The sequence below is a fragment of the Trachypithecus francoisi genome, unplaced genomic scaffold (assembly GCF_009764315.1).
Source record: "Trachypithecus francoisi isolate TF-2019V2 unplaced genomic scaffold, Tfra_2.0 Lachesis_group20, whole genome shotgun sequence".
Taxonomy (NCBI): Eukaryota; Metazoa; Chordata; class Mammalia; order Primates; family Cercopithecidae; genus Trachypithecus; species Trachypithecus francoisi.
This window is the reverse complement of record NW_022681466.1, coordinates 64,366,328-64,387,309: the sequence shown is the minus strand read 5'-3', so window position 1 is coordinate 64,387,309 and position 20,982 is coordinate 64,366,328. Positions and strand designations below refer to the sequence as shown.

Sequence of the window (20,982 nt, the reverse complement as noted above, 5' to 3'; positions counted from 1 at the left end):
GACGGACGGATCACGAGGTCAGGAGATCGAGACCATCCTGGCTAACACGGTGAAATCCCGTCTCTACTAAAAAAATAAAAAACAAAACTAGCCGGGCGAGGTGGCGGGCGCCTGTAGTCCCAGCTACTTGGGAGGCTGAGGCAGGAGAATGGCAGGAACCCGGGAGGCGGAGCTTGCAGTGAGCTGAGATCTCGCCACTGCACTCCAGCCCGGGCGACAGAGCGAGACTCCGTCTCAAAAAAAAAAAAAAAAAAGAATTATCCAGCCCAAAGCATCAATATTCCCACGGTTGGGAAGCCCATTCGCAAAGCCACTTTATAGCCCTCAAGGATGTGTGGCTGCCCTACTTTCCGCCTTCATGCGTGGGGCAGGACTGAGAAGGCCCTCAAACCAATACGCTCAGGCCGCAGAGAGTGGCAAAAAGTTTATTCTGTGCTTCTCGCATCAGGTCAGGGATAAAACTGGAGAGAGGGCCTGGTGTGGAGGTGGAGGGACTTTGTGGGCTTCATTCTGGTAGGAGGAGAGCATCAGGGCAGGCCTTTACGCTGTTGCTCTGGGTGGGGGGATGGGGGTGCGGGGGCTTACAGTGGGGGCCCTTCAGTGGCACAGGTTCGGAAGGGCCCCAGGCAGACATGAATTCTCCTGAGACATGAGGAAGGTTGCTTCAGCCAGCCCGGGCGGAGAAGAAGGGCAGAGAGCGAACATAGGAGTCCAGTCGGGAGCGGAAAAGCTCACTTTGCACAGTTTGACCCAGCGGGCACAGGGGATTCTTCACCACCAGCTCCACATACAGCTATGGAAAGGGAAGATGTTAGAGCCAGGCTTTGGATACTTCTGGTTTTTAGCCCCAAACCTTGCGTAACCTCAGGGGTGTGTGAATGCACAAGGAAGAAGGGCTGGAAGGCAAGCCCTCTCTGAGGAGAAAGTGGTGGTGGGAGTTAAGAACCTAAGGGCCCCTGCGAAAACTCTTGAGTTCAGCAAACATATAGTAGGATTAGGGCAGGGAAGATGAGGGAGTCTTGGGGTTCTGATGAGCTCTGGGGGATGGGTCCCTGGGGCTGGCACTGACCGCACTGTAGATGTGATGTAGCACATCTCGGATTGGTCCCACGCCCAAGTCAGTATTCATGACAACTTTGATCCCAGTGGGCGTCTCGTAGTAATGGAGTTTGTAACGGCTAGTTTGGAAGGCCAGGAAGCCATCCTTCCTGCAGAGATGAGGAAGGTGTTAAAGAATGGGAGCAGAATCTCTCCCAAAGAGATACTTTTGATCCCCTCAAAGGTCGACTCCCTCTTCATCTAAACATATCGTTTGTAGAAGCCTGGTTGAGTAAATACATCACCCATCCTCACCCCTCAATGTAGCCTCCACCAACCTCTCCACTTTCAGACCCTCCCCACCGCCACTCCTGCCAGCTCCAGCACTCTCGCTCCGGACTCAGCCTCTCTAAGTACCCTCTGGAGGCCAATGCTCCTTCCACTTCAGAAAGTCTCCCCCATCCCCAAATTCCCAAGGCTAGCCCTCCTCCCAACATCTTTTCTGACTCGGCGTACATGTCTAGCGGGGACATCTTGCTGACAAACGAGCGGATAGAGAAGAGCATCCCGTACATCAGCTTATACTCCTGGAGGGAGAGGGGCAGAGTTAGCTCTCGGTTGATGCGGGAGACGGGGTGGGGGGTGGGAATGGCTGGGGTTTGGAGAGGAGGGGCTGGGTTGGGACTATAGGTGTTTGGAGATGAGAGGTCACCCGGGCTGCACCGGGGCCCTCTCGTCACCTCCTCCTTGGGAATCCCTGCTTGCTTCTTGCGGTGCCATTCGCTGTAGTGCAGACACACTCCATTCCGGTCAAACAGGTACAGGTTGTGGACAGTCATCTGCAGGGGAGGGAATGTGAGCCTCGCTTCGGAACCGCCTCCACTCCGTGGGCTCGGGTTCCCGGACCCACAGCCTTCCAACCAGGTGGGGACCCCACCCCCGGACTCACCGGAACTGCTCCGAGTGCCTGTCAGGAGTTACTTCCGGTTTCTACGGCGCTCCGCCCCTTGGGGGGTTCTCACCCAGCGGTGGCGGGGCATTAACTCCGTTCCAAAGCCGCTCGTCAGACTCCGCCTCCCTCCCTTAGCCAATCTGTGGCCACCGGAGCCGCGCACGCGCGACCAGACGCTCGGGATACAGTAGTTATGTGAGCGTCTGCGAGCATGGTCTCGCGGGCGGGTGACGTCATCGAGGCGAGAGAGGAGGAGCCGTGGACAGTGGGCGGGAGGCTGCCAACGGTTTCGAGCATAGTGGGAGGCGCGAGAGGGGAGTCTTAGGGGAGGAGGCCAATCGCTTGCCCCCCACTTTGGCAAACTGGGGCCTGAGGACTGGAAGGGTGGAGAGTGGGCGGAACCGGGTGGTCGTCGGGGTAGAGGATCTCGGGCTAGGCTTGAGGGCGGCGTGCTTTTTAGGGACGACTTAGGGAGTGACTGAGGGTTCACAAAGTTTCTTTTGGGGTGGTGGGGAGGGAGAGATTCTAGGGAGCAAGGAAGCTTGCTATGGCTTTCTTGCCAGGAGGGGTCGGAGGGAAAGTAGAAGGGAGCTGACCCTGGGTAGAACGGGTGAAGAGGCGGGGGAGCGTGAGGTTCCCCTCTCTTGAGACTGGAGCCAGTTGAGGGACAAGTAGGGAAGGGGGACAGAAAATGGGCCCCTAGTGGATTTGGGTCCGTTTCCGTTGGGACGTTTTGGGCGTGAGAACTTAAGAGCTCAGTTGACCGGGGATAGCCTGTTCCGGAGTTGATCTGCAGCTTCCAGCACTCGTAGTTGGGAGGAGGAGCTTCAGCGGCGCTGTTGTCCCACAGTAGGTCTTCTGTCCGCACCCCCTCTGCGCTGCACCCTCTTAACACTGTTCCCAGGAGCTGGGGAAAGGGATGCTTTTGCCCACTCCCATGGGCCCTGGAACTGGTGGAAACCTTTCCTCTAACCAGAAAGCCTCGATGCCCTTAATTCACCAAGGATCCTTGGCGTGGAGTCTTCCTCCCTTCACCCAAATCTTTCTCCGTGAACTTTTCCTCCTGGACTTTGCTAAAGCAGAACCTCCCAGCTCTGTGCTGTCTCCGGTTATCTCTTCCCTGTATTCATGGCAACATCAGCTGACAGCCCCAGTTCACCCCTCGGGGCAGAGGATCTCCTGAGTGATTCCTCAGAACCCCCTGGGCTCAATCAAGTGTCGTCTGAAGTGACCTCCCAGCTCTATGCTTCTTTGCGCCTCAGCCGGCAGGCGGAGGCCCGAGCCCAACTGTATTTACCCTCCACCTCCCCGCCTCATGAAGGGTTAGACGGCTTAGCCCAAGAATTGAGTCGAAGCTTGTCAGTCGGATTGGAAAACAACTTGAAGAAAAAGGTGAGGGAAGTGTGTCTTTGAGACCACTGTGGCACCAGACACCAGAGAGTCTTGGGATTGGGGTTGGTAAAAATAAAAAGCTTTGATGAGATTTGAACTCTTCTTGTTGGATTTCATATTCCTTTTAACTGCATAAGCAGTCATGCTTATGAGGGAGGGAGTGACCTGGGACACCATAATTTGAAAATTATGGAACTTCCTAGTGTTTTTTGTGAGAGACATCTCTGCTGCGAGTAGATAGAGCAAACCTATGGGGTAGGTTGGTGAGCTATTTCCTGTGCACTTGGAATGGGGAAGGTTTCTTGATGCCAAGAGGGAACTAGGGACTTAGGATATCAGCTCAGATCCTTCCAGCTCAACACTATTTTGATAGTATGGTTCCAACTTTGGCATGTACATCATTAAGACATAGTTTAGTCAACTACAACATGTTACAGAGAAGATAGTTATTAGTATTGTATAGAAAAGGTGTCATAGTCAATTTGCAGACTGTGATAGCCATAAGCCACACAGTCCTTACATTTGTTCTTGAATTGGCAAGAATCTCCACAATTCTTGTCTTATACCTCCTCAGTTATTTTATTTACATAATCTTTCTGGCTTCTGTAGTGTTTGAATTTCTGACTCAAGGTTAGGACATCCCTTATTGTATCTGTTTGGTTTTTCTTGTTTTCCAAAGTGCTGGAGTGAAAATTCTACCCTGGCAATAGGTAGGAGACAGATAACACAGGTTGCATCTGATTTCCGTGTGGCTTTTCTTCTAGGATGGTTCTAAGCATATCTTTGAGATGGAAAGTGTTCGGGGTCAGCTCCAGACCATGCTCCAAACCTCACGTGATACAGCCTATCGTGAGTAAGCCCCTTCCCTAGAACCATGAAGGAGAACCTAGATTTAAGGGGTGGGAGAAAGTGGACAGAGGAAGCAGGCAGGAAAACCTCTGAGCAAGATATTTCAGGAGAAAAGTCTCCCTTTCTTTGGTGGGGGAGAGGTGAAGGAGTGAGGGAACTGGAAAGGAAGGCCTTTTCTCTTCTTCAAGTGGCCTCTGTTTTTGTCATTACCTGACTGTGGCTTTGGGGTCCCTCTGGCTGCCTGCAGGGGATCCCCTCATTCCTGGCGCTGGCTCAGAGAGACGGGAAGAGGACTCCTTTGACAGTGATAGCACAGCCACCTTGCTCAAGTGAGTTCTTCTTGGGGTTCTCCTAGCTTGCTTGCTTTCTTGGAAATCCAAGTGTTTTGTTCCTTATTTCTCCCTTTATTGCTTTTGTACCTCTTAAGAACCCAAGAGGCTTATCACTTAGCTTTCAGTTTTCATCCTTTTTCTACTGTCTCCTACCCGCTTTACTCCTTCAGGAACACGGGTATTTGCTGCCTGGTACCCGGTTTTCTCTTAACCTCCAGTCGTTCTTCCCCTCTAAAGAGTTAGCTTGTTTCTGCTGAAACCTTTAAGCGAATCCCAGACCTGTGTGTTATTTATGGCGCTGTGGTTATATAGCTGTATGACTTCGGACAAGTCTCTTGGCCTCTCTGGGTCTCAGTTTCCTTATCTGTAGAATATCACAGTTGGACAAGTGGATTTCAAAAGCTTTCCCAGCCCTAACATTCTCTACCTGATTTGCTCAGCACCCGGCCCCTGCAAGACTTGTCTCCATCTAACTCAGCCCAAGCCCTGGAGGAGCTGTTTCCCCGCTACACCAGCCTTCGACCAGGGCCTCCACTCAATCCCCCAGATTGTCAGGGGCTGAGAGATGCATTGGATTCAGAGCATACCCGCCGCAAGGTAAGATGCAAAGGCTTCCTTTTGAGAGCAGCAAAGATTAGAAAGAGGGGATCCAAGTGTTGAAAAGGGCTGAGGGTGAAGAGCCTGAAAGCTGGGACTTAACTCAAATGTTTTCCTGAGGAGGACTTTTTTGACCATCCAACTAATATGGCACCACCTCCCTTCCAAGTAGTCAGTCAGATCGCCCTCTTATTTCCTTCATATAGCTTATCGTTCTGATATATCTTGTTTTTTTCTCGTCTCTAAAATTTGAGGGTCCGTATCTTGTTTGTGTTAGTACTGGCTGCCTAAGGTCTAGAATATACATAACACAGAAACACTCAGTGTTTGTTGAGTGAACACAAACTCTGCTAGCTTGTGCATAGGATTTACAGCTACTGGTGATATACTGAGCCTTTATCTCTGTGAGCCTCTGCCTTAGTGTCTGAAGGGGACAGAGAAATAGACAAAGCAGAGGAAAGTCAAAATCCTTGGTTGCCATTTTTGGAAGCCTCTCTTTCTCTATGTTAAACCCCTTGGCATGAATGAAAGGCTTTCCCCTTTATCCTTGCTGTGTTTACTCATTGTGTCCAATGAGCTTCTGAAGGTAGGAGTAACTTTGCACATTTTGCTGTGTGGGCTGCTGCACCTCTGCCAAAAGGTTTATGGGATTTTTACTCAGGAGATCCAGGAAAAGGAGGAGCCTGGAATCTAAGCACTAATCTCCTGAAAAGGTACAGAAACATGATGGAGATCTTGAGCCTCAAGGTGCTTGCTTCAGAATTTTCCTGATTCTCCCTCTCCAAAACTATTCTGTTCTTGGGACCCAGGCTTCTTGGTGCCAGCCCATTCCCCCACTAGAGGAACTGGAAAGTTTGGTGCTGTGGTCATACGAAAGATGGGCAACACCCAGACTCCTCACCCTTTTCCCCAGCATTGTGAGCGCCATATTCAGAGCCTGCAGACCCGAGTGTTAGAGCTACAGCAACAATTAGCCGTGGCTGTGGCTGCCGACCGCAAGAAAGATACCATGATTGAGCAACTGGACAAGGTACCAGGGTAGCAAAATGTGGGTGAGTCTCGCCATGAAGAGCATTAAGGGATAATAAACAAGGGGGTGGCCAACCAGTATTTCTTGGCGCATGCTGAGAGCTGGGCAAGGGGTTGGTTTGCTGACTGTTGGGAGAAGATGGCTGTTGACCCCGCCCCTATGGTAAAAAGAAGGCAAAAAAGTTATTTTGAAATTCCATTTTACTTGCCCTACCTAAGACCCTGGCCCGTGTGGTAGAGGGCTGGAACCGGCATGAGGCTGAGCGGACAGAGGTTCTCAGGGGACTTCAAGAGGAACGCCAGGCAGCAGAGCTCACCAGAAGCAAGCAGCAGGAGGTGAGCACCCTGGAGCATATGGCATTAGAACCTGAGTCACAGATCTCTAGATGGAAAGGGGCAGAAATAGCTCTGGAATTAGGGTTCCCAACAGACTGACCTCAGTCTTGTAGTGGCTGTCCTGACATTTCTTTTCATCCCTCCTTTCTTCTCCTTTAACCATTTCTGCTGTCCAACTTGCATCATCAATGACTTCTTGATTTTTCCCACACCATGTAGTCTTCTGTCTGGCCCCTTAGTCATTTTAGTTAACTCTGAAGTTTCAAGTTTACATTGTCAATGCTTTATAAAATATAGCACACACAGATTTCCCACAGTTCCTCTGCCCTGTATTCCTCTCTTCCTGAAAGACAGTAACCCGCCTGGAACAAAGCCTTTCTGAGGCCATGGAGGCCCTGAATCGTGAGCAGGAAAGTGCCAGACTGCAGCAACGGGAAAGAGAGACATTGGTGAGAAGACTGAACTGGGTTAATTCCATTGGAAGCTGTTAATTACTTCTAGAGAGCTATGGGCTATTGGTGGATTGTGGGAGATTATAATTTGAGTTGCACCAGAGCACTGTTTCCCAGAGTGTGTTCCTTAGAACAGTAATTCAGCTAGATATTCTATTAAAAAAAAAAAAAGACTCTGCTACCAAGTCAGTTTGAGAAACTCTGCAATTTGTATCCTCATTAGAACATTAGTGTCATCTGAGGAATTATTTTAAAATATAGGCCGGGCACGGTGGCTCATGCCTGTAATCCCAGCACTTTGGGAGGCCAAGGCGGGTGGATCCCAAGGTCAGGAGTTCGAGACCAGCCTGGCCAGCAAGGTGAAACCCTGTCTCCACTAAAAATACAAAAAATTAGCTGGGCATGGTGGTGCATGCCTCTAGTCCCAGCTACTTGGTAGGCTGAGGCAGGAGAATTGCTTGAACCCAGCAGGCAGAGGTTGCAGTGAGCTGAGATCACGCCACTGCTCTCCAGTCTGGGCGACAGAGTGAGACTCCATCTTGAAAAACTAAACTAAAATAAAATAAAGATTTCTGGGACTCACCCGCAGAGGTTTTGATTCAGTAGATATGTGGTGGAACCCAAATCTTTTCAGAAATTTCCTGGATGATTTTTTTCAATCTGCTTTAGGAACTCTGTAGGGCATGGCCAAAAAAGGTATGGAATTGACTAAGTTTCTTTTCTTTTTTTTGAGACAGGGTCTCGCTCTGTTGTCCAGGCTGGAGTGTAGTGGTGCAATCGCAACTCACTGCAGCGTCTGCCTCCTGGGTTCAAGCGATTCTCCCACCTTAGCCTCCCAAGTAGCTGGGACTACAGGTGCATGCCACCACACCCAGCTAATTTTTGTATTTTTTTGGTAGAGACAGGGTTTTACCACAGTGGCCCGGCTGGTCTCAAACTCCTGACCTCAAGCGATCTGCCCGCCTTGGCCTTCCAAAGTGCTGGGATTACAGATGTGAGCCACCATACTCAGCCATTTCACTCAACTCTCTTAGAGCTCAAATGATAAGGTGATTAGCCATATGAATTAGTAGCCGGGTTTGGAACTTGTTGCATGCATAACGCATGCTTGCTGCATGCATGCTGGTACTTGTAGTCTTAACAGGCTATATATATCTGACAGTCCTGATGATGGATGATGGTTCATGATTGTAGGCTGGATATTCTAGTCTTAGTGGAATTTCTTTTGATGATGATGGTGGTAACTATTGTGTATCGAGTACTTACTATGTGCCTAATGCTGTGCTAAATGCTTTCCATATGCTTTTTACTTTAATGCTCAGAAGGCAGACCTTGTTATAACCTCTAGTTTACAGATAAGGATGTGTTCCTAAGAACACATAGTAAATTCCAGAAGCAGGATTCAAACCTGAGATTGGCTCTGGAACAGCTGCTCTTATCTATTATAGTCCCATGAGCTTGTCAACTATTGTGTTTTGTTTGTTGGTTGGTTTTTTTTTTTTTTTTTTTGAGATGGAGTCTCGCTCTGTCGCCTGGGCTGGAGTGCAGTGGCCGGATCTCAGCTCACTGCAAGCTCCGCCTCCCGGATTCACGCCATTCTCCTGCCTCAGCCTCCCGAGTAGCTGGGACTATAGGCGCCCGCCACCTCGCCCGGCTATTTTTTTGTATTTTTTAGTAGAGACGGGGTTTCACCATGTTAGCCAGGATGGTCTCGATCTCCTGACCTTGTGATCCGCCCGTCTCAGCCTCCCAAAGTGCTGGGATTACAGGCTTGAGGCGCCCAGCCGGTTGGTTTGTTTTAAGATGGAATCTCGCTCTGTTGCCCAGGCTGGAGTTCAGTGGCATAATCTTGGCTCACTGCAACCTCCGCCTCCCAGGTTCAAGCAATTCTCCTGCCTCGTCTCCCAAGTAGCTGGCAGTACAGGTGTGCATCACCATGCCCAGCTAATTTTTGTATTTTTAGTAGAGACATGGTTGGCCAGGCTGGTCTCAAACTCCTAACCTCAGATGATCTGCCTGCCTCGGCCTCCCAAAGTGCTGCGATTACAGGCATGAGCCACTGCGCCTGTCAACTCTTGTGGGGTTTTTTAGGTTTTATTTGAGATGGAGTCTTGCTCTGTCACCCAGGCTGGAGTGCAGTTGTGTGATCTCAGCTCACTGCAACCTCCACCTCCCATGTTAGAGCGATTCTCCTGCCTTAGCCTCCCAAGTAGCTGGAATTACAGGCGCCCACCACCATGCCCAGCTAATTGTTGTATTTTTAGTAGAGACGGGATTTCACCATGTTGGACCAGGCTGGTCTCAAACTCCTGACCTCAGGTAATCTGCCTGTCTCGGCCTCCCAAAGTACTGGGATTACAGGTGTGAGCCGTCGTGCCCAGCCTAATTATTGTGTTTTTAATGAGCATAATTCTCAGCAGGCACCTTGTTTGAGGGTCAGAGGGCAGACTGCTGGTCTCTGAAGAGCCTACTAAGAGCCTACTAAGGAGCTTGGTTTTCTTCTGTGGCTGTAGGAGGAGGAAAGGCAAGCTCTGACCCTGAGCTTGGAGGCAGAACAGCAGCGGTGCTGTGCCCTGCAGGAAGAGCGGGATGCAGCTCGGGCTGGGCAACTGAGTGAGCATCGCGAGTTGGAGACTCTTCGGGCTGCCCTAGAAGAAGAACGGCAGACCTGGGCCCAGCAAGAGCACCAGCTTAAGGAACACTACCAGGCGCTGCAGGAGGAGAACCAGGCTCAGTTGGAAAGAGAGAAGGTAAAAGTGGCAGTTGGAAGAGTTGAGGAACTAGGGAATAGATGAAGAGCAAAATGATTGAATGGGATGGAATGTTAGAATATGCGGGATATATATAGGCAGGAATGGAGAGTAGAGAGCCACGTGTGGGAGACAAAGTTGAGAGTATAGGACCAGCAGGAAGGGCTGGGGTTTTGAATACATGAAAGGCCAAAGACTGAAATTCAACAGGGATGGGGAAATAAGACAAATGGGAGGAGAAGGGCGAAGCTTGGGTTTTAGGGTTTGGGAGGATGAATTGGGGAGTGGAGGTAACCAGGAGATAGGAAATGACATATTTATGTACGTTTGATTTGTCTTTCATAGGAGAAGAGCCAGAGGGAAGCCCAGGCCGCCTGGGAGGCCCAGCACCAGTTGGCATTGGTGCAGTCTGAGGTGCGGCGGCTGGAAGGAGAGCTGGATACAGCTCGGAGAGAGAGAGATGCTCTGCAACTGGAAATGAGCTTGGTGCAGGTCAGAAGGCAGAGGGTTCTTGAGGTTTTGTTCTGCGAGAAGTAGATCTGAGGCAGAAGGACCCCTCAGGAGTTGTGGCAGACACTCCCAGTTCAGGGATTTGGGGTTTAATTCCATCAACAGTTTCTATGTAGTATTTTGGGTAGTTTTCTGTCCTAAACTCAGAGCCATTTCTCACTGAGTGACCATTTCCCACAATATGTCAGACTGACCTAGTGTTACTTTTAGGATTAAATAGATTTAAATCTATTAAAGATACCTTATGTTATTTTAACAGATGACACCACACTTAGTGGGTTGACAGAGCAGGTGAAAGTTTTTGTCAGAGACTTGATTCCAATCGTAACAATATGCTTTGTAATTCTCTTTACTTAAATAACTTGTATTAATTTCTCTGAGTAGGTCAGGGACCCAGGAGGGCAATGATTTTTTAATTTACTTATGAAACTTCCATAACAGCACATGGCCTGGCACAGAATTGTACTCAGAAATTGTTTGTCAGATGTAATTACACTTTGAAAAACACTTTCCATCCAGCTAACATACTGAATTTTAAATTCAGACTAGTCAGACTCTTGCTGTGGAATAGAACAGGAGATGGCAAACTTTTTCTGTAAAGGTCCAGACAGTAAATATTTTTAGCTTTGTGGGTTGTATGGTCTCAGCTGCAACTACCCAACTCTGCTGTTATACCACAGAAGTAGCTACAAACTGTACGTAAACAAATGGGCACAGCTGTGTTCTAGTACAGCTTATATAAACAGGCCATGGAGGGCTGAATTGGGCTGTAGTCTGCTGATCTACAGGATACAGGAAAGGATTGGAGAGAGCTGTGTTCTAGCCCATGGTGGAGACACAGCATTGAAGAGGAAAGAGTACTGCATTAGGACTGGGCACTTAGTTTGACTTCTAGCTAGAATTTTGACCCTTATGGGCCTCGGTTTTTATGTATAAAATGTGTGTTAAGGACAAATTGATGAATTTTCCAGGTGCAAGCCATTCTGAGAGGCTATGTTCCTTATAAATGGTTAACTTAAGGAGGTACCAGTGAGGCCGGCATTTGAGAACCACACTCCTTTGGCCCGGTTGTGGTGGCTCATGCCTGTAATCCCAACACTGTGGGAGGCCAAGGCGGGCAGATCACTTGAGCCCAGGAGTTTGAGACCAGCCTGGCCAACATGGTGAAACCCCATCTCTACTAAAAATACAAAAATTAGCCAGGTGTGTGGCACGCACCTGTAGTCCCGGCTACTAAAAAGGCTGAGGCAGGAGAATCGCTTGAACCTGGCGGACGTTGCAATGAGCCCACGTTGCGCCACTGTGCTCCAGCCTGGGCAACAGAGTGAGACTCCATCTCAAAAAATAATAATAATAAAAAAAAGAATTGACCTAGGGCATCAGGTGTTACAATGAGATCACATGCAATAAAGACTAAGAAAGCAGCCAGGTGTGATGGCTCGCACCTGGAATTCCAGCACTTTGGGAGGCTGAGGCGGGCAGATTGCTTGAGCCCAGGAGTTCAAGACCAACCTGGGCGCAACATGGCAGTACCTAAACTCTGCTAACAACACAAAAAATTAGCTGGGTATAGTGACACGCACCTGTAGACCTGTAATCCCAGCTACTCGGGAGGCTGAGGTGGGAGGATCAACTGAACTCTGGAAGTAGAGGCTGCAGTGAGCCGTGATCACACCACTACACTCCAGCCTGGGTGACAGGAGTGAGACCAAGTCTCAAAAAAGACAGGGCCAGGTGTGGTGGCTCATGCCTGTAATCCCAGCACTTTGGGAAGCTGAAGTGGGAGGATTGCTTGAGTCCAAGAGTTTGAGACCAGCCTGGGCAACATAGTGAGACCCCCATCTCTACAAAAAATAAAAAGATTAGCTATGTGTGGTGACATGAGCTTGCAGTCCCAGCTACTCTGGAGGCTGAGGTGGGAGGATCGCTTGAGTCTGGGAGGTCAAGACTGCAGTGAGCCATGATCATACCACTGCACTTTAGGCTGAGCAACAGAGCAAGGCCCTTTCTCAAAAGTAGGGGCTGAGAAATAACCACTATTTGGATTTAGAAATTGAGTTATTTGGGCCATGCGCAGTGGCTCACACCTGTAATCTCAGTACTTTGGGAGGCTGAGATGGGCAGATCATGAGGTCAGGAGATTGAGACCATTCTGGCTAACGCGGTAAAAACCCCGTCTCTACTAAAAATACAAAAAATTAGCCAGGCCTGGTGGCACACACCTGTAGTTGCAGCTACTCAGGAGGCTGAGGCAGGAGAATTGCTTGAACCTGGGAGGCAGAGGTTGCAGTGAGCTGAGATCACGCCGCTGCACTCCAGCCTGGGTGACAGAGCAGAACTCCGTTTCAAAAAAAAAAAAAAAAGGAAAAGAAAAGAAATTGAATTCTTTATGGTAAAGTACTATACGTGGAAATCAGATTTTAGTGAGTTGAAGGACTGTGGCTGAGAAAATGGAGACACAGGTTGACTGCTTAAGAAGGAAGAGGCACTAACATATACTGAATGTCTACTGGCTTTCAGGTACTCAGGGTATGTTATCTCAGACACAGAATGAATTTGATTGCTCTATCAAACATTCATTTTAGCTAAGAAATTTATGTCTTTCACCCAAAGTCATTTTCACTTTGATGTATGTTTAAAGTGTGAATATCTTATGGTTTATTAAGGAAAGGGAACTTCTTTCACTCCTTGAGGCAAAATTCTTGTTCTTCATCTCATATGAGGGGAAAGTTTGTACTGGATTTTGTCTACATTATATCCTCCATCCTCTTGTAAGCCCAAACAGATTTGGGCCGTTATCCCACCTTCCTTCACTCCCAGGCCCGGTATGAAAGCCAACGGATCCAGCTAGAGTCAGAGCTGGCTGTGCAGCTGGAGCAGCGGGTGACAGAGCGGCTGGCACAGGCTCAGGAGAGCAGCCTACGGCAAGCAGCCTCCCTCAGGGAACATCACAGGTACATGGGACTCGGTGTCACTTCTCTCAGCCACAGCGGGTATCGTTAGTTTCCCTTCAATCCCTTTGCCATGGTCCAGCACTGTGACTCCCAGAGTGCGCTAACTCCCGTCAGCCTGGCCCTGCGTCTCTCTTGGGAGGGCTGCCTTCATGCATTCTTGGAGAGCCAGAAGTGCCTGGGAATTTTCATCCCATAGAGAGTAGCCCTTAACCAAGAACTGATGGGTGCAGAATGATAGATGGTCCAGCTCCTTTGCTGAGACAGTGCTGAGGTATGACCTGCGCTGTCTCCAGAGCTGCTCTGTCGGACTGAGCCTCCTCCCAGCCCGGCCTCACTTCTCACCCCCATTCAGCTGCCAAGATTTTCTGGAAATGCTCCCAAAATAAATTTATTTAAGTCTCTGCTTCTGAGGAACCCATCCTAAGACCCCAGCTTTGTCCTTGCTGCTTCCTGTGCCATGGCCAGGCTAGCTGACTGGCTATCTAGGTCACTGTCACATGCACACATGATGTCTTTTTCTCAGTTGGTCACTTCTTCTGTCTCCAGTCTCAGTCCTCTTCTCCTACCTGTGCCCTGCAGGAAGCAGCTGCAGGACCTGAGTGGACAACACCAGCAGGAGCTAGCCAGTCAGCTAGCTCAGTTCAAGGTGGAAATGGCAGAGAGAGAGGAGCGGCAACAACAGGTGGCTGAGGACTACGAGCTCAGGTCCTGGTCCCCAGAGTGCCCCTTTCAGGCCCCAGCCCCTTTCCCATGGGTAGAGTCCAAACTGAGAACACTAAAGAGCTGCTCCCTTGATTGGTCTGTCCTCCTCTACATGGGCCTCAGCTCCTTTCAGAATGTCAGATATCTGACATTCCCTTCTGGCTTTTCTTAGCCCCCAAGTCTCTACTTCCTTAAGGGCCCTGAGTCACTTCTCTCTTTTCTTCAGACTGGCCCGGGAGCAAGCGCGAGTACGCGAACTGCAGAGTGGGAACCAGCAGCTGGAGGAGCAGCGGGTGGAGCTGGTGGAAAGACTGCAGGCCATGCTGCAGGCCCACTGGGATGAGGCCAACCAGCTACTCAGCAGCACTCTCCCACCGCCCAACCCTTCAGTAAGCATTGCCCCGTGAGCTAAGCTTCTCCATTGCGTTCTGTTTTTGTTTTTATTTTTGAGGCAGGGTCTCACTCTGTTGCTCAGGCTGGAGTATACTGGTACGATCATAGCTCACTGCAGCCTCGAACTCCTGGGCTCAAGTGATCCTCCCACCTCTAACTGCCAAAGTGCTGGGATTCCAGGCATAAGCTACCATGCCCAGCAAGAACTATGTTCTAGATTCCTTCTTTGGAAATCTAGCTCCCTCCCAAGGGAAGTACTAAGTTCAGCTCCTAAGGCCTATATCAGGGGGAAAACATCAGTGGACTTTACAAATAATAACTGCCTCAGCAAAGTCTTTTTTCCATGGCCATAGCTTACTCAGACTGGCCCCATTCCACTGGGCATAACTCTAGTCTCCCAGTCCCAAGAGGGGACAAATGATATGTGGTACTAATTTTGTGGAGGGACAGCTGAATGAATTATGACGGAAAGGGCCAAAAATTGTTGCCAAGTCCTGCCCCAGAGTACAGTAGAGAGTCTCACTTCCTAGCCCTTCATATGTTGGTACTTCCCACTTCCTTCTTTTAATTACGAAATTCTAGCAGGTGTGGTGGTGTGTCTATAATCTCAGCTATATGGGAAGCTAAAGCAGAAGGATCACTTGAGCTCAGGAGTTCAAGACTAGCCTAGGCAACATAATAAGACCTCATCTCAAAGAAAAAGAAGAAAAAATTAGGATATTTTAATTTTATTTATTTAAATATTTATTATTTGTGTATTTGAGACAAGGTCTCACTCTGTTGCCCAGGCTGGGCTCAAGCAATGCTCCCTCCTTGGCTTGCCGAGTAGCTGGGACTACACACGCGTGCCATTGCCCCCAGCTAATTTTTAAATCTTTTGTAGAGATGGAGTCTCTCTATGTTGCCAAGCCTGGTTCAAACTCCTAGCCTCAAACGATCCTCCCAGTGTGGGGATTACGGGTGTGAGCCACTGCACCCGGAAATTTATAATCTTACGAAAGTGTTTGTACCATGTCTTACCTCTTTAAACCTGCTGCACTTTGACCCTTCTTTCTGCCTTTCTCCTGGTCAGGCTCCTCCTGCTGGACCCTCCAGCCCCGGGCCTCAGGAACCAGAGAAGGAGGAGAGGACGGTCTGGACTATGCCTCCTGTGGCCGTGGCCCTGAAGCCTGTATTGCAGCAGAGCCGGGAAGCAAGGGACGAGCTACCTGGAGCACCTCCTGTTCTTTGCAGTTCCTCCTCAGATCTTAGCCTCCTGTTGGGCCCCTCTTTTCAGAGCCAACATTCTTTCCAACCCTTGGAGCCTAAACCAGACCTCACTCCATCCGCAGGTAACTGGGGACAGAAGTCACTGGGGTTCCCCTTCTGTGCATGAATTGGCTCCCTCTTTCGTACCTTGCTTTCTCTCTGGTACTTGAGCATTTAGTTTCCCAGATGCCTTTAGTGATCACAAGTTGCCAAGGAGCAGAAATATGCTCACATTGGTCCACATAAAGGGACTAAGATCTCATGGAAGTGTGGTGTCACTGGACTTCATGAGAACTGGAGTTGGGAACAGGGGCACTATCAGGAACTGAGGCAGCCAGCTGGCCCTTTTCTGTGGGCCTGCATAGTCTCCTGGGTCCGCCTCTCCTGCACATCTGCTCTTTTTTCTTGCTAGACCAGCATCCAAGGTTCTCCCCCCTCATAACTTCAGTTCACACATGAGTTTGACCAGCTGTGGCTGTGATACTCTAGCTGAGCCTCTAGACATTTAGAGGGACGTCGGTGTCTCAGTTTCTTAGGTCCAGTTTAGAGGCCATCTGATTGGATTCACTGACCTTGGGTGTGGTGTCCACTCCTAGTTTAATGTCAGCTGTGATTTGAGTGGATGGAGGTGTTCTGTGTGGTACAAACATGACAACCTAAGTCGAATTAAAAATGAGGGGTGGAGCAGACCCGGTGGCTCACACCTGTAATCCTGTCACTTTGGGAGGCTGAGGTGGGAGGATGGCTTGATGTCAGGAGTTCCAGACCAGTCTGACCAATATAGTGAGACCTCATCTCTACAAAAAATAAAAAATTAGCTGGGTGTGGTGGCACACACCTGAATTTCCAGCTACTCAGGGAGACTGAGACAAAAGGATTGCTTGAACCAAGGAGTTTGGGGCTACAGTGAGCTAAGAAGGTGCCATTGTACTCCAGCCTGGGCAAGGCAGCAAGACTCTGTCTCTTAAAAAAAAAAAAAGAGGCCGGGCACGGTGGCTCACGCCTGTAATCCCAGCACTTTGGGAGGCTGAGGCGGGCGGATCACGAGATCAGGAGACCGAGACCATCCTGGCTAACCCAGTGAAACCCCGTCTCTACCAAAAACACAAAAAATTAGCCGGGCATTGTGGCGGGCGCCTGTAGTCCCAGCTACTCGGCGGGAGAATGGAGTGAACCCGGGAGGCGGAGGTTGCGGTGAGTTGAGATCACACCACTGCACTCCAGCCTGGGCGACAGATATAGGCTCCGTCTCAAAAAAAAAAAAAGAAAGAGAGAGATTAGTTGTATCACAATTAAAAATTTTTTAATTATGTGAGAATAATAAAAGAATGGGGCATATTCTGGGGAAGAGATCAGAACATGTGTGTTACTCATTTCCATTCTTCAGGGAGTTGGTGAGGGTATTTATTTGTTTAGAGTTTGAGTACCACAGCTTTCTTCTTCTGTCTATATTTCTGTCTTAGAGTTCAGCTGTGCTATCTCCCAGTCACCTCCAACCAACCCTTCCCTCTCCAGCTCCTTTAAACCTCCATCTTCATCTTCTCCTAGCAGTGACGTTCCTCTTACATTTAATAGGCCCCTCTCTTCTGAGTATTAGGTGAGTTGATTTGTGGAGGAGCCCCTTCCCCCTTGAGCACACTTGCACCCCCCCACACCTGTTTCACTTTATAGCTGGGGCCTTCTCTGCACTTGGGGCCTTCCATCCCGACCATAGGGCAGAAAGGCCATTCCCTGAGGAAGATCCTGGACCTGACGGGGAGGGCCTCCTAAAGCAAGGGCTGCCGCCTGCTCAGCTGGAGGGCCTCAAGAATTTTTTGCGCCAGGTAAGAGAGATTCCACCCAGACTAGCTCATTTTCTTCTTCCCTTTCTCTTTTCCTCTTTCTGCTCTGGGAATCCGGGACTCTGACCTCATTCCCTGTTTATGACTAACTCTTCGTCTCAGCTTCTTCTCTTAGTTCCCTAGGCCTTTTTCTCTGTCAGTCCCTGGGGAACTTGACTATCTTATTCACCCACAGTTGCTGGAGACAGTGTCCCAGAACAATGAGAACCCTGCTGTCGATCTGTTGCCCCCTAAGTCTGGTGAGTTCCAACCCTGAAGAAAGTTGGGGCTGGGGCCTAGGAAAGACGGAGTTGGTTATCTAGGATGAATTTTTAGGAGCTGGCAAAGGCAATAAAGCCTTGTGAATGCTGGGTGGTGGGACTATCTTGGTTCTTTGCCCCATTTCCTGATTCTTGGCTCTCTTTCGTTTTGCTAGGTCCTCTGACTGTCCCATCTTGGGAGGAAGCCCCTCAAGTGCCTCGTATTCCACCCCCTGTCCACAAAACCAAAGTTCCCTTAGCCGTGGCATCCAGTCTTTTCCGGGTCCAGGAGCTTCCATCCTCCCATTCACAAGGCAGTGGTCCCAGCAGTGGTTCCCCAGAGAGAGGTGAGCATGTCCTGGTTTACTAGGGAAAAAAAGAGGGACAGTCCTGAGTGTGTATCCAGTACAGGTACTTACTGCCCTTCTGAATTCCTGGGGAAATGGGCTGAGGGCTGGGGAGAGGGGCCCTAGGATGACACCTGTGATTATTGCTCTGTCTGTCAGGTGGAGATGGGCTCACATTGCCAAGGCAGCTGATGGAGGTGTCTCAACTGTTGCGACTCTACCAGGCTCGGGGCTGGGGGGCTCTGCCTGCTGAGGATCTCCTGCTCTACCTGAAGAGGCTGGAACACAGCGGGTACAAGCCTGGGAGGAAGGAGGAAGGATTCGCAGGGTGGAAGCTGGATTATGGGGAGTGGAGTGGGTGTGTTTTACCCTGAATTGAATCGTTGTCCCTTTCTGGGGAGGAAAGTGAAGGATGAGAGGTGGATCCACAGATCTTCTTCTCTTACTGCCCCACACCTTTCTTTTGTCTCTTCCTTTCTATTGCTTTTTTCTTCTAAACAAAAAAATCTTTTCCCCGGGTCTCTTTACCTTCGTTTTTTTCCTCTTTACCCCTCAGCTCAAAACTCAGAATCCTAGAATTTTGACTAGCTAGTATAACTCATTATTTGCTTCCACTAATGTCTCCTCCCAGTTGATGCCTGGGTCTATCGAGTTTGATCTTATTCTTAAGAGATAGAATTGGGGAGTGGTTCTTTCATCCAGTATTGGGTAACCGGGGGGACAGAGCTCCCCATCCTCATACCTTTGATTTGTGTGGCAGGACTGATGGCCAAGGGGATAATGTCCCCAGAAGGAACATAGACTCCCGCTTGGGTGAGATCCCCCGGAAAGAGGTGAGGGAAAGTCAGGCAGGGACCAGGGGAGAAAAGGGCTCTCACTGACCAGTTCCTTCACCTCTGCGCACTCCTGGCTGGCCCCTCTGTTCCACCCCCGCGTTCTGTAGCATGGCCTTTCCTCCTTGCAGACTCATCTGGCCCTCTCCACGTGCCTTTCCTCAGTGGTGTGGGGAATCGAGAGGATCTGACGCTGATTTCTTCCTCTCTCTTCCCTCAACTCTCAGATTCCCTCCCAGTCTGTCCCTCGCCGCCCTGCTACAGCCCCCAAGACTGAAAAACCTCCTGCACGGAAGAAAAGTGGGCACCATGCCCCGAGTAGCATGAGGAGCCGGGGGGGAGTCTGGAGATGAGCCCCCCTACCCTCTTTCCTCTTCTTTGTTCTCTTGTTGTTATTTTAATAAATGCTCAATAGTCTGTATCAGAGTCTCTAGCTCATAGGAATTTGGAAAATAGAGGTTTTGTAGGAAATCACTCTGTAAAGAAACCACATTTGGTTTGAGTACTTTTTTTTATATGTTACGTGTTTATATGTCATTTCCTATGGGAAAAGATGTGAATGCTTTGGAAGATGGTCTATGACAAGATTTGGAAAGTTGGAGTAGCTCAGATTCAGTGGACAAAGCTAAAACCTGCAGAGCAATGAACTCTGGGTGGAAGTGGAATTATGGGTGATTCTTAGTTTTTTAATACATTTCTGTATTTTCCAAATTTTCTAAAACAAGTATATGTTACTTTAATAATCAGAAAAGACCCAAACTTTAATAAGAGTAAGTTATTGTATAAAGAGTTTGAGTTAAAATTTGGTTCTTGGGGAGAAAGTTTTCTCTTTTAAGGGAAAATAGGCCAGGTGTGGTGGCCCAGCACTTTGGGAGGCTGAGGCGGGCAGATCACGAGGTCAGGAGATCGAGACCATCCTGGCTAACACGTGAAACCCCGTCTCTACTAAAAATACAAAAAAATTAGCTGGGCATGGTGGTGGACGCCTGTAGTCCCAGCTACTCGGGAGGCTGAGGCAGGAGAATGGCATGAACCCAAGAGGCGGAGCTTGCAGTGAGCCCATCACACCACTGCACTCCACCTGGGCGACAAAGCGAGACTCCATCTGAAAAAAGAAAAAAAAAGGAAAAATAATTCTTTCAGGTTGCATTCATAGGATTCAGACTGGCAGATTCTACTCCAGCCAGCAGACATACTGTTGCTACAGTCTTCACGCTTATGGCTTTGAAACGTGTAAAAGACTAGAGTGCTGGGTCCTAATTAAACTAAAGAGTTTCTGCACAGCAAAAGAGACTGTCAACAGAGTAAACAGACAACCTACAGAATGGGAGAAAATATTCTCAATCTGTGCATTTGACAAAGGTCTGACATCCAGAATCTATTGGGAACTTAAATCAACAAACAAAAAACAAATACCTCCATTAAAAAATGGGCAGAGGACATGAGCAGACAATTCTCAAAAGAAGACATGCAAGCGGCCAAGAAACATTTGAAAAAATGCTCGTTACTAATCATCAGAGAAATGCAAATGAATTTAATGTAAAACCCCACAATGAGATACCATCTCATGCCTGTCAGAATGACTTATTAAAAAGTCAAAAAACAACATGCTGCAAGGCTGCAGAGAAAAGGGAATGTTTATATAGCTGCCAGTGGAAATGGAAGTTCAGCCACTGTGGAAAGCAGTTTAGAGATTTCTCATAAAACTTAAAACGGAGTACCATTTCCTCCAGCGATCATATCACTGGATATATACCCAAAGGAAAACAGGTCATTATACCAACAAGACACATGCATTTATATGTTCGTTACCACACTGTTCTTTATAGCAAAGACATGGAATCAACCCAGATGCCCATCGGGGTGGATTGGATAAAGAAAATGTACATATATACCATGGAATACCACACAGCCATGAAATGAAATAATGTCCTTTGTAGCAACATGGATGGAGCTGAAGGCTATAATCTTAAGCATATTAGTGTAGGAACAGAAAACCTCATACTACATGTTCCCCTAAGTGGGAGTAAACATTGAGCACATGTGAACACAGACTTGGGAACAACAGATACTGCAGACTCCCAGAGTGGGGAGGAAGGGGGGCGCGGGTTGAAAAACTGCCTAATGATACTATACTCACTGCCTAGGTGCAATATACTCATGTAACAGACCTGCACATGTATGCCCT

At 48.9% G+C, this 20,982-nt stretch overlaps 2 protein-coding genes and 1 long non-coding RNA gene across 12 annotated transcripts; 1 reads left to right on the top strand and 2 right to left on the bottom strand.

The window, feature by feature from the left end:
* Positions 1 to 409: 409 nt before the first annotated feature.
* Positions 410 to 2,165, bottom strand: TRAPPC1 (trafficking protein particle complex 1). 3 transcript variants are annotated; one of them, XM_033184706.1, is made up of 5 exons: positions 1,988 to 2,165; positions 1,779 to 1,877; positions 1,555 to 1,625; positions 1,070 to 1,208; positions 410 to 793 (listed from the first exon to the last, which is right to left on the bottom strand). In XM_033184706.1, exons 2-5 carry the CDS (start codon positions 1,875 to 1,877, stop codon positions 665 to 667), a joined length of 438 nt encoding a protein of 145 aa, XP_033040597.1. In that variant the 5' UTR covers positions 1,988 to 2,165; the 3' UTR covers positions 410 to 664. The 3 variants fall into 3 exon arrangements, with proteins under 3 accessions (XP_033040597.1, XP_033040596.1, XP_033040599.1); XM_033184705.1 differs by having other exon boundaries at positions 1,555 to 1,711; positions 1,751 to 1,877; positions 1,988 to 2,140; XM_033184708.1 differs by having other exon boundaries at positions 1,785 to 1,877; positions 1,988 to 2,138.
* Positions 2,166 to 2,175: 10 nt separating this feature from the next.
* CNTROB (centrobin, centriole duplication and spindle assembly protein) lies at positions 2,176 to 19,553 on the top strand. Of its 8 annotated transcripts, none has more exons than XM_033184697.1 (20): positions 2,176 to 2,839; positions 3,312 to 3,382; positions 4,147 to 4,231; positions 4,479 to 4,560; positions 5,004 to 5,160; positions 6,074 to 6,190; positions 6,409 to 6,525; positions 6,876 to 6,974; positions 9,491 to 9,727; positions 10,073 to 10,219; positions 13,058 to 13,191; positions 13,771 to 13,896; positions 14,120 to 14,282; positions 15,359 to 15,617; positions 17,206 to 17,357; positions 17,551 to 17,614; positions 17,791 to 17,961; positions 18,121 to 18,253; positions 18,722 to 18,794; positions 19,022 to 19,215. In XM_033184697.1, the coding sequence occupies exons 3-20, from the start codon at positions 4,171 to 4,173 to the stop codon at positions 19,145 to 19,147; spliced, it is 2,418 nt and encodes an 805-aa protein (XP_033040588.1). In that variant the 5' UTR covers positions 2,176 to 2,839; positions 3,312 to 3,382; positions 4,147 to 4,170; the 3' UTR covers positions 19,148 to 19,215. The 8 variants fall into 8 exon arrangements, with proteins under 8 accessions (XP_033040588.1, XP_033040586.1, XP_033040590.1 ...); XM_033184695.1 differs by having other exon boundaries at positions 4,147 to 4,235; XM_033184692.1 differs by having other exon boundaries at positions 2,253 to 2,839; positions 2,967 to 3,382.
* LOC117067754 lies at positions 16,816 to 20,270 on the bottom strand. Its single transcript, XR_004430842.1, has 2 exons — positions 20,211 to 20,270; positions 16,816 to 17,980 (listed from the first exon to the last, which is right to left on the bottom strand). It is a non-coding gene; the product is annotated as an uncharacterized LOC117067754 (long non-coding RNA).
* Positions 20,271 to 20,982: the final 712 nt, after the last annotated feature.

Bases quoted from the DNA above. Each gene is read 5' to 3' on its own strand.
- CNTROB (XM_033184691.1), top strand. From the start codon at position 3,119: ATGGCAACATCAGCTGACAGCCCCAGTTCACCCCTCGGGGCAGAGGAT. The intron at 13,897-14,119 runs GTCCTGGTCCCC...TCTTTTCTTCAG, and splicing joins GCTGAGGACTACGAGCTCAG to ACTGGCCCGGGAGCAAGCGC. The intron at 17,962-18,120 runs GTGAGCATGTCC...TCTGTCTGTCAG, and splicing joins CAGTGGTTCCCCAGAGAGAG to GTGGAGATGGGCTCACATTG.
- TRAPPC1 (XM_033184705.1), bottom strand. From the start codon at position 1,877: ATGACTGTCCACAACCTGTACCTGTTTGACCGGAATGGAGTGTGTCTG. The intron at 1,209-1,554 runs GTACGCCGAGTC...TCATCTCTGCAG, and splicing joins AAGATGTCCCCGCTAGACAT to GAAGGATGGCTTCCTGGCCT. The intron at 794-1,069 runs GTCAGTGCCAGC...CCCTTTCCATAG, and splicing joins TACATCACATCTACAGTGCG to CTGTATGTGGAGCTGGTGGT.